The sequence below is a fragment of the Prionailurus bengalensis genome, chromosome B1 (genome assembly GCF_016509475.1).
Source record: "Prionailurus bengalensis isolate Pbe53 chromosome B1, Fcat_Pben_1.1_paternal_pri, whole genome shotgun sequence".
Taxonomy (NCBI): Eukaryota; Metazoa; Chordata; class Mammalia; order Carnivora; family Felidae; genus Prionailurus; species Prionailurus bengalensis.
The window spans coordinates 175,122,141-175,138,278 of NC_057344.1; the positions used below are offsets into that span (position 1 = coordinate 175,122,141).

General features: G+C 46.1%; 1 protein-coding gene across 1 annotated transcript in view; it reads right to left on the reverse strand.

Moving 5' to 3' along the window:
* Window positions 1-4,599: 4,599 nt before the first annotated feature.
* NWD2 (NACHT and WD repeat domain containing 2) overlaps window positions 4,600-16,138 on the reverse strand; it is a 185,020-nt gene continuing 173,481 nt past the window's right edge. Inside the window, exons 6-7 of the mRNA XM_043572808.1 lie at window positions 15,468-16,057; window positions 4,600-10,818 (exon numbers count right to left, since the gene is read on the reverse strand). Coding sequence (XP_043428743.1) covers window positions 6,886-10,818; window positions 15,468-16,057 — 4,523 coding nt within the window. The 3' untranslated portion in view covers window positions 4,600-6,885. The remainder of the gene's footprint in view (window positions 10,819-15,467; window positions 16,058-16,138) is intronic.

Below are 16,138 nucleotides of genomic sequence, written 5' to 3' on the forward strand. Positions count from 1 at the left end.
AGCCGGGCTGGCCCTCCCTCCCCGCGCGCGGAAGCAGCATACCCGGGCGCTCGCGACGTCCCGGGCGCGTGCCCACCGGGCGCGTGCCCACCGCCCGCCGGTGCCGGGAACGTCTCGGTGGCTACTTTTCTGTCGCGCTGGACACAGAAGGGAGCCCCCTGTGAATCCGTACGTGCACGTAAGCGCACCCCCTGGCAAATAGACCTGTACCCCTCACCCCCGTGTTTTTGTGTGTTTGTTTCCTTTCTCAGTTCTGGTTCATCCGCTGAGACCCGCTGTGTGCACTATCGCCTGCCTGCACCATCAGAGATGATGGGCTGACACACAGCGCGGACGCTGCCACGACGTAACTCCCAGGGAAGCTGCACACACTTGCCTGCACCCTGGACACCAAAGCGGGAGTTCGGCGAGGCCACGCTTTTCCCCTTCCCTCTCTTTCCCCGGGCTGTTGGCACCGCGGCTGCAGCCCTGCATGCACACCTGCTGAGCTCCACGCGGTACTTTGTTGCAGTGCGTGCACCTAAGATGGGTGGAGAGCTGGGGCTCTTCCTTAAAATACTAACTACTTAGGTTTTGGAGATTCTTTTCACCTGTGCTCCCAAGTGGAGTTGGGTTTGACAGGAAAATGCGTTAAGCAACTGCGCCACCTAGCTCACCCTCTTCTCTCCTCTTCCAACCGTCCAGGGAGAGCCAGGATACAATAGGATGCTGGAGAAGCAGCGGGACCGAATACTACTTAAAGACGGACATGCTGTCCTTAGTTGTTACTGTGTCCACTGCAGTGATTCCTGCCCCATTTACACGTATGTCAGGATTTGTGGGAGAAAGCTCATTTTTAAAAACCTTGCCAGTGGTCTAGTACCTACATGCTTTAAAATGATAGATGTAGAGAGAAATTCTATGCGCTTTTGCATTATTTTCTGATAAAACGCGTTGTCATAATAGAGGCCCCTCATGCCCAACGTCTAGTGGACGCTTTGCTGTCCACAGAATATTGGTACATTTCTCAGTTAATTTGTTCTGACCAAAAAGCCATTGGTATTTATCTTCGGTTTCAGAGCGTGATTGGTTCCCAGGCTAGCAGAATCAGCTTCATCTGGAAGAATCTAGTAAAAATGCAAATTTTGGGGCTCCACCCCAGACATACTGATTCTGAAATAGGTAGGGATAGGGAGGGTGAAGAAGTAACCTTTTTTTTTTTTTTAAACAAATCTTGTTTTAACAAATGATGGATGTTCTAGTTTGAGAACCACTGCACTGAGTGTGGTCAAGCAAGGGACTCAGGTACCTTCATCTATCAGGCTGGGATTCTATACAGTCAGAAGTGGTGGTGTTATTGGTTGTCTGAATTCAGTGTTACATAATTTGTCCTATTGATACACTGAGACAAAGCCCTCCCATGTGCCTATACACGAGTCGAGTCGTCTGTACTCCATGCAGATCATGTAGAATGCCTCACGGAGGAGGCCTGAGGGGATCCGTGTGAAAAACACAGGCAAAAAACCTCTGGTTTCTTGATGTCTGTGGAAGTGGAATACCATGATTCAGTTAGTATTTTAGGTGTGTTCATGTTTCCACTGGCATAAAAATCCTTCCCAACCGATCAGTTGCGAGAGATAGAAAAACCAGGGGTGCCTGGCTGGCTCGGTCGGCTAAGTGTCCGACTGTGGCTCAGGTCATGATCTCATGGTTCATAGGCTGCGTCAGGCTCTGTACTGACAGCTCAGAGCTCAGCACAGAGCCTGGAGCCTGCTTCGGATTCTGTCTCTGTCTCTCTCTGCCCCTCCCCTGTTCACGCTCTGTCTCTCTCCCTCTCTCTCTCAAAAATAAAAAACATTCAAAAAATTTTAAAGAAGAAGAAGGAAAAACTGATTTGAGTGGATTTGTCAATATAGTTCTAAATTTGTCAGCATTGTTCTAAAAAAAACCCCCAGAATTTAAAAAAGTTTATGGTATTGGCTTACGTTATAACCCAGAACAGCACCATATTATGCATTTTAGACTTTTGGGAAAGAGGTCACGGTTGGATTCTTTCCCTTTAGCTCTGGTGTCTCCACTGGGTGGAGAGCACTTTTCCAGTTGCCTGCATGGATGTCTTTACTTTTGAACTCTCTAGGTCCACCTTTATTTTAGTATTTCCTTCATTTTCGTCTCCTAACCTATTCATTTTACATCTGTAATTCTGTCCACCCAGTTTCAGTTGGAGCTGGAATTATGTGTGTTCTCCGTTGTCTGTCACATAGCTCTGTCAGTTAAGCCCTGAAATCATGCCTCCTCTTAGCGTCCTCACTACTGCTGTCCTAAGATCGAGATCTTCTACTTTCTGCCAGATTATTGCAGTAGTTTCTTTACTGGTCCCCAGCTTCTGGTCTCTTCCATCTCTGATACACCTGACATCGTACTGCCTGAGTCATTCTAAAATACCATTTCATCCAGGCCTATCCCTGTCTCAGAACCTTTTCCGTAATTCCCTATGAGCTACAGAATAAAGTTCAATTTCGTGGATGTATGTTTTTATTTAAATAAGCTCTGTGCCCAACATGGGGCTTGAACTCCCAACCCCAAGATTAAGAGTTGCATGCCCTACCCAATGAGCCAGCCAGGCACCTCCAGAGTAAAGTTTAAAAAGCCAACGTAGCATCTGAAGTCATCCACAGTATATGTTGACTCTTCCTGTCTGCCTTTTTTTGCTCACACAGATTCCCTCCCCTGAAATGTCTTTTCAACATTCTGACAACTAAGTCCTGTTTATCCTTCAAGCCTCCGCTGTCACCTCCTTTCAGCCATCCTTTTTGAATCCCAGTTCAAGTTCATTGCTCCTCTGCAGTGTGTTCTCAACACCTGCCATTCACTTTATCACAGTCTGTCTTACATCTAATTTAGTTGTGTCTCCTTTAGATTGTAGGATTCTGGAGGGCAGGGGTTGTGCGGGACTCATTTTCAAATCATCCTGGGGCATAAGCATAATGTCTTGGACAAAGCAAACACACAATATTTGTTGTGTCCTTGACCCTGGGAAAGAAGACGCGTAAGTTTGTTGAACAGCAAACTGCATGAAATGCTTTTATGAAAACGATAGCCAACTCCTGTACATTTTCTCAAAACTGAAAGAACAGGTGTAATCTTCAACCTAAAGGATTTAGATCAGAATCCAAGAAGGAATTCCCACCATGGGTAGTGGAATTAGGGAGAGTTTTTGAAGGGGGCAATTTTTTTTAATGTTTACTTATTTATTTTGAGAGAGAGAGAGACCACAAGCAGGGGAGAGGCAGAGAGAGAGAGTGAGAGAGAGAATCCCAAGTGGGCTCCACGCTCCGCACAGAGCCTGACGTGGGGCTCGATCTCACAAACCACAAGACCCCCACCTGAGCAGAAATCAAGAGTGGGATGCTTAACTGACTGAGCCACCCAGGTGCCCCTCGAGGCGGCTAAAATCTAAACAGAAATGTCTAAGCTACATGAAGATGAAACCCAATAGGTAATTTCTTCAATTTTTCCCCTAATGCCTTGATTTTAAGTTTCTCTAAGAATGATTGTTTCATGAAACTAGACACAGAGTTTCATCTGATTATTCCCTACTTATCACCACTTAAGCTCATCATTGCTAACTTGTCTGAAAAATTTTTGTGTGTGTCTGTGTGTGTGCGAGAGGGGATTCTCAGTTCCAAGAGGCAAGAAACGGAAAAAGGTGCATTTGGGAAGGCTCCCCCTTGGTCCCGCCCTCTCACCTGGAGGCAGTTTATGAGTGGGACAACTCCTTAGTTATCCTTGTTCCCACCTCTGCCCCAGGCCCCAGGAGGAAGCACACTGTCCTTGCACTTGCCCATAGAATCTTTTTGTTTTTCTGTTAAGACTGTGAAATCTTAGAAGGCACAGGCTACTTTACTAACCTTTGCAAAATGCCATGACCAAATAACTATTTGCTGAATGAGTACATCAACAATTGTGGTATACCTGAAAGTCCTGGGAGTTTTCAGAAACTTCCAGTGACCTTCAGAGCCTAGCCTGGTCTCTAATCTGCAGGTCAGAAAATATGTTATAGGTCATAATCCGTAAGTGCCTACTGGATACTCAATGCTATACTTTGTGTGCTTTGGAAAAGTAAACATTGATGTTATATTGACATCCTATTCAGCTATTCCCCCTGGATCTCTGTTTCTAGGTTTCTACATCTGTGAATTTAGAATAGTAACTCTACCTACATCATAAGACCATTGTGGAGATGGCTTAGTACATACCGAGCTCCAAAAATAGCATCTGGTATACAGTAACCATGAAAAATTACTACTGGGGGCGCCTGGGTGCCTCAGTCGGTTAAGCATCTGACTTTGGCTCAGGTCATGATCTCGCGGGTCGTGAGTTCGAGCCCCAAGTCGGGCTCAGAGTTGAGCCCCAAGTCTGTGCTGACAGCTCAGAGCCTGGAGCCTGCTTCAGATTCTGTGTCTCCCTCTCTCTCTGCCCCCCCCCCCCCGCACCTGCACTCTCTCTCTTGCTCTCTCTCTCACTCTCAAAAATAAATAAACATTAAAAAAAGTTTAAAAAAATTATTGACAGTCTCTACCCTTGCCAAAGTTGGGGAAGAAAAACTCCACACAAATCTAAGTAGTTTCTCTTTTTATTCATACAAACAATACATACACAAGACTGTACATTGTTTGAAGACCGCAGTAATTTTCTAGTGTAACAACTCTGTAATAAAATTTAACTAAATGTAACATTTATGAAAATATAAATCTCTGATTGGGTAATTCTTCCCAACAATACAAAGTTTACATAAAAACATTCAATATGAGCTATCAGTTGCAAACAAGGTAGGAAAAATCATTCAAGTCACTTGTTAAACTCTATTGGCTGTTACATAGAATATTCACACACTACATTTAATCCATCTAGGCATTTAATTCTTAGAAATGTGTGGCATGGCGGTCCAACTGATCATGACAGGAATAGGAATGTGTTGCCTCAGAAGGCAATTGACTCATATAATCAACTTCAGGTGATTTCTACGTGGACGGGGCCTTCTCTGGGCTACCCCCTTTCTGGCTGCTAGCTAGACCGGGAGGAATATACTGAAAAAAAGTCTTTCACCACGGAGTAGGGTGTTTATATCTGAATCCCATCTCTGTATGCTTATGTGTCAAACTGCTTTCCAAAGTGAAATGCAATGAGCTTGGATTCCCTGTGGATCAGATCACTGCTTCTCCCACTAGCAAAAACAGTCAAGACGTCCCTACCTTTTTTTCTCACACTGGTCCTCACCATTCCTTATATAACGACTAGAGCAGAAGCTATCACTACCTTTGTTTTGCCGTTTACAAAAACAGTATAGCAGAGAGGCTAAAGATCTGTCTAGGCATAGTCGGCGAGTTCCTGGTAGAGCTGGGCTGACAGCGCATCGTTTCCTTGGCCATTATCCTGCTGACACGCGTCACTGCTGTCACTTCCGAGCCAAACCAGACCCCCGCTACTGACAGACACCCTTTGCACAGTCGTCCGAGGACATGCCACGTGGAGGACATGGAAGGAAGAAAATCGCTTTCCCTCTTTGGAGACGTGATTATTTTCTTTTAAATAAGTGAAGTCGTGTTTAAAAAGTGTTTGATACCATTTCACAGCTTCTGCTTTGAATGGGTGCGATTATAAAAGAGCCCCAAAGAGCCCTTGAGCAGAAAAAGGCTGACAGAGGGAGAAGCATACATAGAGTGTGGGGAAGTAAGAAAGTGATTACAAACAGGGACAATCAGGACCTTTTGGACACCCTTAAGATTTATGGAATATTTTAGCACAAAGACAGGCATATTCAGTTGTCCCCGAGTATTTGGTCATCTATCTGCGTTTTACACAGGAAAGAGGAGGAATAAGAATAAGGCAAATGTCATCAGTGTTTCATAAGACGGCGTGTCGAGAAAGCTTTCTTTCCGGTAGGATTTACTGCAGGGATTTAGGAACTAGTGTATGCTTCCATAGAACTAACCGAGCAGCACAGGCTTGTGTTAGTACAAGGATGGAAATGAACAGGTGTCTTGACCCAATCTGTGATGCCCTCTCTGTAATTCCTCTTTACATCGGGCACAAATAGGCATTCCAAAAAGACACGAGAAGATGGCACGTCCTTATTCAATGTGTTCTCTTGCAGCCCAGGAAGTCGTTTAAAAATCGTTATGTTCCGTGACAGGGAAGCCCTTGCGTGCAACTGTCCCAGCTGTGTCTTAACGAAGACCGACTCTGCGTGTTGGGTAGCCCTAGGATAGTGGTTAACTTAGTGCTCGTGCTCAGTACAATTTGTGGCCCCACGTTTCACGGCCTTTCCCTTGGGACACTGGGAGTACACTGGGGGCGTTTTGTTAACGTTATTTTGCACCTCTGACCTCCCATCCGCAGACTGGGTTTACACAGTTGTCAGGCTGGTAAAATGTAAGGAGAGATTAAGGCTCTGTTTACTTACGGCCACACAATCGTTGACGTTCACAGCTCCCAACGATTTCTGTAGAACTAACCCCAGTCCGAGCAGTCTGTTTATAGTTCTAGCCTCTGTCATCTGAACCCGTGGTGTGGGTTCTGCGGCTGCTTCCCACACAGCTGATTTAAAAAATATTCCCCTGACTTTCAGTTGATGTAGCTGATTAAACACCATTTTGAGACATTCTCGGTCAAGACTTCATTCCCGGATTAATTTTGACACCCCCCCCCCCAAAAAAAAGAAGAGCAAATTCCAAACCAGTTCCACATTTCTGTGCCTTTGTCAAGCACGTCAACACCAGCACTTCAGTATCTGTCCTGTCTTTCAAGAAATGAGTAGTTTATCATTTGGGATACAGAAGATACTTCCCCCCCCCCCTTTTGTATGTGTATCGTTCATGTCTGCTGAGCAGGAAAAGCGTTGTGTCAGTTGTCGGGGGCATAGCTGTGGCCCCTGGATTCCAGGGCGGAGCACCCGCGGTCACAGCAGGGATTGTGTTTCTTGGAGGGTGTCGCCTCATTGGGCTCAGTGGAGTCGCTCACCGTGATGGGACTGTCTCTGGCAAAGACCTCAGTAGACTCTCTCCATAAGCAATCCACAGACACTTTGAAACAGTAACTGCTACACTTCGGCCGGGAGGCCTGTGTCGCGTTGTTGAAAATCTGCCTGCTATTTGACGTGGCGATCTTGATTTTCAGTGCAGCATCCACACGGTCGACCACTGTGTATATCCCTATACTGCCATCATCAAAACCCACTATGATGTTCAGGTGCCTCTGTGAGAGGGCGAGAAAAGTTGGCGTTTTGTAAAGGGAACAAGCACCGATAATTTTGCCGTCAGCCAGCCTCATTACAATCAAACTGGATATCACGCCGTTCTCGTCCTCTTCCTCCCCGTTTCGGAAACAAATGTATACCAGGTAGCGACCATCTCGAGACAGCCTTTGCCGCCAGATGACCCCAGAGGCGTGAACCACCCGTAACTTACCGCTGTGTAAATCCAGTACGTTGATATTGTCGTCTCCCCTGGATATAATGCCTAGCTTTCCGTTGGGAGAAATTTCGAAATCCTCCAGATTCTTCAAGAAGTTGTTGGGAAGCTGCACACGGCGACAGATCACCTCATCGGTCAGACTCCAGATATTCACGGTCTCGGCCGACGTGATAAACACAATGATGTCAGGACAGTCAGGGATCAACTTAAAACTTACAATGGTCGTGCCGTCTTCACAACAAAATTTCTTGGTGATGCTTCCGGTCCAGAGACTGACCGCCAGCACTTTGCTTTTGGTCATTCCCACCACGAAGGTATTCGCTGAGGTGATAAAGGCATTCTGCAAAGTGGTCAAAATGTTGCAGACCCTGTGGCCTGTGGCCAGTCTCCAAACCCTGGAGGCATTTTCCTCACACAGAGAGACCACAAACTGGTCATTGTGTGTAATTAGCAGCTGAGATATTCTCTGCCCGTTAATTCGGAAGAGGTTTTCGCCACTGCTGGTGTGCCAGACATACTGGCTGCTTTTGTCATCTGAGGTCACCATTACATCTCCAGAGGATGTCAACACGCAGTGTTCGACTATTCCTTCATGCTTAAACACTGCTTCAAGGAACCCACTGCTGAAATTCCACTTATGGACACAATCAGAGCCATCGAGGGAATAAATGATTTCCCCTCTAGCAGGTAACACCAGGCTTTGGATGGGCTTCCCAGTCTTATCTATGTTGGACATAGCCGTGATTATATCTATATCCCAGATGGAAAGAACACCACTGGTTGATAAAGATAGCAGCATGTTGTGGTGACTAGATTTCACCAACTTGACGATGGTCCCTGAGATTTCCTGTAAGCTTGCCATACATTGTCCCGTGTCCCGCCTCCAAAAAAACACAGCTGAGGTATTTTCCATGGTCGCGATGATGCAGTCTCCATTCTTGGACAGCACAGCAGATATAAAGCGTTCATTGTGCTTAGCTCTGAACTTTTCAGCCACCTTCCACATGCCAGTATCTAAGAGCTCGATGCTGAGGGCTTTACAGATCAGAATTGCGTTTTGGTCCTCTGAAAGTTCTATGCTGACCACCTCGCTGTCTTCTCTTCTGCAGTCAAAGTCGTCAGTCAGCTGGGGACTGGAAATGTCCTCAGTATTCCAAACAGAAAGGCTTCCCTCACTATCTACCATTACCATTTCTTGAGCCGTGTCCAAGATAAGAAGAAACTTCACAAACCCACCCGAAAATTCAGATGTCACTGTACATAACTTTTCTCCACTCCCTAAATGAAATATGGTAGTGGTGTTCAGGTACTGTCCACAGAAAGCATACATGCCATCCAGAGAGCACTGGACACAGGTCACTTCGTACCAGCAGTGGAACTGGTAAAGGGGCCATCCGTAGAGCAGATCGATGACAGTGACATCTTTGCTGGCTTCAAGCCACGCAAGGGCGTGGTTGACCGACAGGGTAAATCCATTGATGTAGGTGGAGCCGCTTCCGTGCTTGGTCCCTTTGATTTCCACTTCAGACAGAAGACAAGAATTCACATTGTCATAAACCAACAAGGTGTTATTTGTCGTAGCCACCACAAGATACTTCTCGTCACTGGTGAGTTTCATGCCCAGGATGACAGACTGGGCTGTGGTGATTTGCCTGAGCAGCTGACGAGTTTCCACATCCCACGTGCTGATGGAACCATTTTCTAAAGCTGCAAGGACAGTACTCGGGTTACAGGTGGGCAGAATCTCGGTGACATGCAGGTGACTAGATGACAAAGGAAGACGCTCCGGGCTATATGTCACGTCCATGGATGAATGTAACGGCACAATGGAGCAATATTTGGGCCCGTCTTTGTCACATTCTAAAAGGAGGTGTCTAAGTTTGGGCAGGGAACTCACGACAGGCAGCAGTCTTTGCTGAAGCTCTGCTGAAAGGGAGCCCGGAAATGCAGTGACCTTGTTTTTGATGCCACGGAGAGTGCTCGCCAGGAACTTCAGCTCCTTCTCTTGAGAGTAGGTGTAAGCCAGCTCGATGTCTGAAAGCACTTTGTCGAACTGGCCGATTTTGATCATGGTGTAAAGCCAGCTGAAGTTCATGATGATTCCGTAAAGCAGGTCTTCGGTTTTTCCACACCTTGTCAGGTGGTGCAAGAGCTCAGACATTTTCCGATGATTGACGAAAAAGATGTCCGGCTCCAGGGGATTACACTGGAAAACCCAGGGCTGGTCTGGAGCCTGTCTGTCAAAGGAGGCCTGTTCCATGAAGTGCTTTTCTTCCTCCAGCAGGCTTCTGCTCTCCAAGTCAAGGCAGCCATTCAAGTAGGGATCTTCGAGGCAGAAAGCTTTCCTCCTGCCCCCTGACCAGACTCCCAGGAAGTAGTCTGCCAGGTTGGTGTGCATTTCACGCAGGTCACTGTCGTCCTGCAGATACAACTTCTGGGCTATGAGCTGCAGGTGTCTGTTGGCCCAGACCAGGAGTGTGACGTTCTTCACGTGTCTTTCTATCAAGTATCCGCTGAGACCCTCCTTGAGCCTCGCGATGTACAGATAAGGTACTCTCAGGGGATTGCTGGGCCTAGCGTTCTCATTGAGCTCATTCATGACACTGTTGTCTAGGGCCAACACATCCTCCAGTTCCATTTCACTCAAACCCATTTTGGCCATGGTGATGTAACCAAGAGCCCTAGAGACCAGTTTCTGACCACACTTCTTTTCCAAGGACCAGAATAGCTGCTCAATACTTTCATGAACGGTGACACAGAGGGAGGATTCATCGACGTCTTTATGAGATCTCCAATGCCTCACCTCCCTGAAGGTCAGGTTCACAAACATGGGCAGCGTGCACTTGGAGAATGCGTTGTTCACATAAATCTGCTGGCCTGATGTGACCTTCCTTTTGACCCGCAGCAGCTGGTGTTTGAGGACCTGGCTGCACATCTTCCTGTCCCGGGGAATCAGCTCGATGTAGTTGGCTTCTTCGTGGATAAGGCACCTCAGTTTCTGTAAGATTCCATGTCTATTGGGCAGTGTGGACAGGACTATTCGAACAAAGCGGGGAAGGTGAGCTGGGAGCCACCAAAGCTTCCTGGCCTCATCACCCTCTGAGAGCTGCTCTAGGGCATCGAATATTATTACTAGAGGTCTCTGCAATGAAGACTCATTCAAAAGGTTTATGAATAAGTCACGAAGGTCATGGATTTTCTTAGGATAGCTTTGAACCAGACACCGGTAGTTAACTGCCAATTGTTCACAAACGCTTAGAAGGAGAGTCTTAAGGTCAGTACTCATGTCTGTGGTTCCTAGAAATCTCACGACGACTACTGGGTCAGATTCTGGTCCTGTGTCTTCATGTAGCCAGCCATAAGCCTAAAACGTAAAGGTAGTGTTTAGAATGGTAATATATATTCACATATATGTACACGTACAACAGCATTTCCTCTCTCCAGAGGTCAGACTGCTGGTAACCCTGACCATGCAGAGAGTGGCTTAGAACCAGGAAACCTTCTGAGAAGATCAAAGAGCTGTCACAAAGCTCATGCGCTAAAATCTATAGGTGAGACCCTCAGGATCACTGTACTGAAGGTAATAAAATAGTGATAAAAGTATTATTCAATCACAAGGCAGCACTTAGCTTGTATTCTAAAAGTTACAAAGTATTTCACAAACAAAATCTGCATATCCAGTATGGTCAGTTTTTCATCACTGAATCCTATTTCCTGGAATGGTTGTTGGCACACAGTAGGTGCTTAGTATTTGTTCAATGAATAGATTAAGTAGTGATTTACACATTATATTGCATCAGATATTTTCATTAATTGGGATCACGTATGGCTGATCAAATTCCTAGTTAATTAGAATGCAGTAAAAATAATACTAAGATACTGAATATAATCTTATATGATTCAGATATACACGGTCATCTTTATGATTATTTATCACTGTCATAAAAATCTATATAGGGGCGCCGGGGTGGCTCAGTCAGTTGGGCGGCCGGCTTCAGCTCAGGTCACGATCTCGCGGTCTGTGGGTTTGAGCCCCGTGTCAGGCTCTGTGCTGGCAGCTCGGAGCCTGGAGCCTGCTTCTGATTCTGTGTCTCCCTCCCTCTCTGCCCCTCCCTTGCTTGCTCTCTGTCTCTTTCTCAAATAATAAACATTAAAACAAATCTATATAATGCTGGCTAAAATTTTGTTAAATTTTGCATTTTCATAACAGACAGCTTACCATATATAAACAGTCAGTTATCAGCCCTAGCATTATGTCTCTGTAGGATAGATGGATTATAGTATCATTTTACAGCAGAGTAAACTGAGGCCCAGACTGTAGAAATGACTTGCTCAGAGTTAAATGAGACAAAGCTGGAGCTATTTATTTTTTTCTCTTGAAATTGTAGAGTTAAGGAGATAACATATATAAAGGGGCTGCTAAGTTTAGTATTTCTCTGTCTGGAAAGGCAAGGACAAGAAGGGATATGATCAAAGTGTAAAACAGATTCCAAAGTCTATTTTTAGGGAAATAATGTCGTTTAGTAACCCTTGGAATTTACCAAGGATACTCCTTAGGAAACATATTTTATAAATGAGTGAGTAAGTTTATGAAACTTGGTTCCTCAAGATATATAGTTCAAGGCACCTGGGTGGTTCAGTCGGTTAAGCGTCTGACTTCAGCTCCAGGTCACGATCTCATGAGTTTGAGCCCCACACCCAGCTCTGTGGGCTGTGCAGTGCTAGTGCGGAGCCTGCTTGGGATTCTCTCCCTCTCCCTCTCTCTCTGCCCCTCCCCTACTTGCGCTCTCTTTCTCTGTCTCAAAATAAATAAATAAATTTGGGGGGGGGGGAAGATCTAGTTCAGGTTAAGGTATGAGTAAGTTTGGAAAAAAGTATGGATGTCAGTTTCAGCATGAGCTATTCAGGAAAAGAAGCAGTTTATTGTTTAGCCCCAACCTTTGAGGTTGATATGGAGGAAGATAATCCTGCCGTCCTACTACAACTGCCCTTCAGTGGCAAATCAGAGAACGCAGTATTTTGTCCCTCCGTGGATTGCTTATGATGATTATGTGCATTGTCCTCTGTCCTGCTAGTCATGCGTTGTTGAGAGTATGATATCTGTAGAGAGTGCCTCTCTGATCATGAGCTTGTGTCCATGGAAATGTTAGGCATGTAGGAGATAATCTCGAGATAAACACAAGATGTCTGTCTGCATCCTGACAAGGGACATGAAGTCACAAATAGAGCACAGGTTGTCATCGGCGGGACAGACATTCCCCAGGAGAGAGGCGAGTGGAGCAGAGGCAGTGGACGTAGAAACAGGTAAGGCTTCTTGTGGCGCCAGGGTCCTGGACTGTGAGTAGACACACTGGTGGCTGAACAAAACGTCCAGAAGAATGAGAGCTCAGAAAACCATTTCTCGGGGCACCTGGGTGGTGCAGTTGGTTTAGTGTCCAACTTTGGCTCAGGTCATGGTCTTGTGGTTCATGGGTTCAAGTCTTGCATCGTGCTCTGTGCCGACAGCTCAGAGCCTGGAGCCTGCTTTGGATTCTGTGTCTCCTCTCTTTCTGCCCCTCCCCTACTTTCTCTCTCTCTCTCTCTCTCTCAAAAATAAATAAACATTAAAAACAAAACAAAACATTTCTCAAGTTGACCAACTCAACTGTCACCACACTCTGCCCCTGGGGAGACTGTTTATCTCTACAGGCGCATCAGCACATGCTTCACAGTTCTTTACCTCCTGGGCTACAGCACGCACAGTTGCATCCCATGCACATTTAATATAGTCGAGTCCAACAACATTTGTCCCTTCAACCACCTCACCCTTCCCTCTTCCAGAGTAAAAGAGCCCTCAAGTGAACGTGAAATGGTGTACATGGTCATTTTCTCCTTGGATTTCAGCTGCTATGTGCTCCTCGTAGCGTTGCTGTCTTGCTTACTTGGAACAACTCTAAAGTTTGAAGGTTCACATACAAATTAGTATTCAAACATACACGCACACAAAACTTACTTTGACACAGCATGGGTCTTAAATGCAAGCCTGCCACTGCTTTCGGTGTTCAATTAGAAGAGAACTATGTCATTTAACGCTAGAGGAAAAACCAGCAGCTGAGCTTGGCATATTAAGAAATGGCAAATTAACTTTCCTAAGGGCTTTTAAAAAAAATGTTCATTTGTTTTGAGAGAGAGAGATTGAGAGGGAGGGTGCATGCGGATGAGCTGGGAGAGGGAGAAAGAGAACCCTTAGCAGGTGCCACGCTGTCAGTGGGAGCCTGACTCAGGGCTCGATCTCAACTGAGATCATGTCCTGAGCCCAAGTCAAGAGTTGGACACTTAAACCACTGAGCCACCCAGGCGCTCCTCCTGAGGACTTTTTAACAGTAAGCTTATGCACCTGATTTTTGCCGGCGTGCTTACCCAGGAACCTAATCTCGATATAAGTTGGAACACAACTTTCCCTGCTCTTGTCCTCAAGATGACCTGCCTGAGATTGTGTAGCATGTGACAGATGACAAGGGTGTTTTGTGAAGATGAAGGAAGCTGTGTTCTCGGGAGAGTAACCACAGGAACGACAGTATAGGGACACTGAAGTAATGCCAGGATAACGTAGACCATCAGGCTTGGAGAGCAAGTGCACAGGAGCTCAAAATGGAACTAGTTTCATCCAGTTTAGACTGACATGCCAAGACAATAGACACCACATTCCAGAGTGAGGTTCCAGACCATCATGCAAGATTTGTAAGGGACTTGTGAAAACCAGTTTTGCTGCCTTTAGTGGACTACTCACCTTCAGCCTAAAGAGGCGTTTCAAGAGGCCAAGAAAAACACTGGAGGTTAGGGTGCTGGGGGGGGGCATATCTATGACCACTCACTCCCAAAGGGGAGGGCTGAGAGATGTCCCCACTTCTCACCCAGGGAAAGGGGCAGTGATGAGCCACTTATGGGGTGTCCCCCAGAGCTGGGGAGACAGATGTCATCAGATGCCTGAGAAATATGGAGGTTGACCGACAAGACTGACTAGCTGCTGGGATGGAGGAGTGATGGAGAGCTGCTGTATTGCAACTGGAGTTTCACAGGGTGAAAAGTACCTGCGTGTCCCCCATGGGTCAGATATGGGCCACTGGCAAGACTGAGCTGACAGAGGTTTTGGTTGGTTCTGTTTGCCCCAGGTCCTGTCCAAGGGAGCTTGCTGGGCCATGGACCTTGGCAGAAAGGTATTAGAAGTGTGGCTGCATGTCCAGGAGCCATGGAAGTGACCAGCTGGAAAAAAAATGCATCATCCTGTGTTTAGGGAACTGTAGGTAAGATGCTCAGCGAGTACAGGTCAAGGGATGTGGGAGGGAAAGGACATCCAGGAAACTAGAAGAAGGCCTCAGAAGAAATAGGAGGCCGCTTTGTAAGCACCTGCCAAGACTAGAGAGGGTGGAACCCAATATTCAGAACTTTCTGGCCACCTTACCTTTCTTATATCCCCGAAGCCGCAACCCTATAGGAGTCACAGCCCTACAAGGGTCTAGTGCTTGAGGTTAGGGATGGAGGGGAGGAAGTACTATGTGGTGAAAGAAGGAGAAGACAATCACATCCCCACTTCCCACAGCAGGTGCCATGCTTACAGTGAGCCCCAGCTGCGGGAGAGAAATATAAACTCAAGTTTTAATTATCACCTTAGACTGGACATATTTAATTTCTGAACTGAGAATGACTCAGTGTCCAGAGTGACTGGAGGGCTTGTCTGTGGTGATAGAAGTGACAGGAGCTGTGAGATCTGCCCTGGTTTCCATCCAAATGGGAATGAGCCCCACAACATGAGTTTGACCAAAGAGAGAAAAAAATGAAGCTGTTGTCTAACTGCACCCGATGTGCCTTATTCTTTCACTCTGACTGTTACACCAGCATAAGAGAGACACTGAAGTATCCATTCCACAAAGACGAATAAAAATTCACAGAAAATGGAAATGACCGTGATCAACTTATCTTCTCTGCAAAGTAAAAGATTGTTACAAACAAGCAGGTGAAAGAATAGGCTTTTACCTTCTTTGCCACCTCAGCCAGCAGGAGGGTCTTCCCGGTACATGGTCCGCCGTAAATGACGAGAGGGTTGATGTGCCCAGTTTTGCTCGGAAGAACATATTTATGCACTATGTTGAGAGACTCACATTTGTACTCATAGAAGGAGGCGTATGTCTTACATAATGACGAATGCTGGAGGATTTCATCGTAGAGCGTGTCAGTTTCGGTGTCAAAATTCTGTTGAACGGTTGCCTGAATTATATCGATCATGTCCTCATAAAATTGCTTACCGAGTCCTTCTATGTAATGATTTTCTATTTCTTGGGAATATCCCAGTTTCATGTCGCAATGAGTAACCGACGTGTACACTCTCAGATTAGATGACGCAACAATAGTAGGAATAAATTCATCCCTGAGTTTTATCAGCTTCTCTTGGGCTTCTGCGTCCCGCATAATCCTTGGTTCTGCTCCAGTTATATCCATGTACTTTCCCATCTCTGGGATTTTCACAAAACGTTCGATGTTAGCAATTTTCCGAATGTAGCAGACACACTTCTTTAGGAATGCTGGAGTTTGCTTTCCTAGAGCAAAGTCAAACTCGTCCTCTATCGCTGAAAGAAAACATGGCACGGGGTTTATTGTCTAGAGCAAAGCAGCGGTGGGCCTGCACCCCCAGTACTTACCTCTCTAGT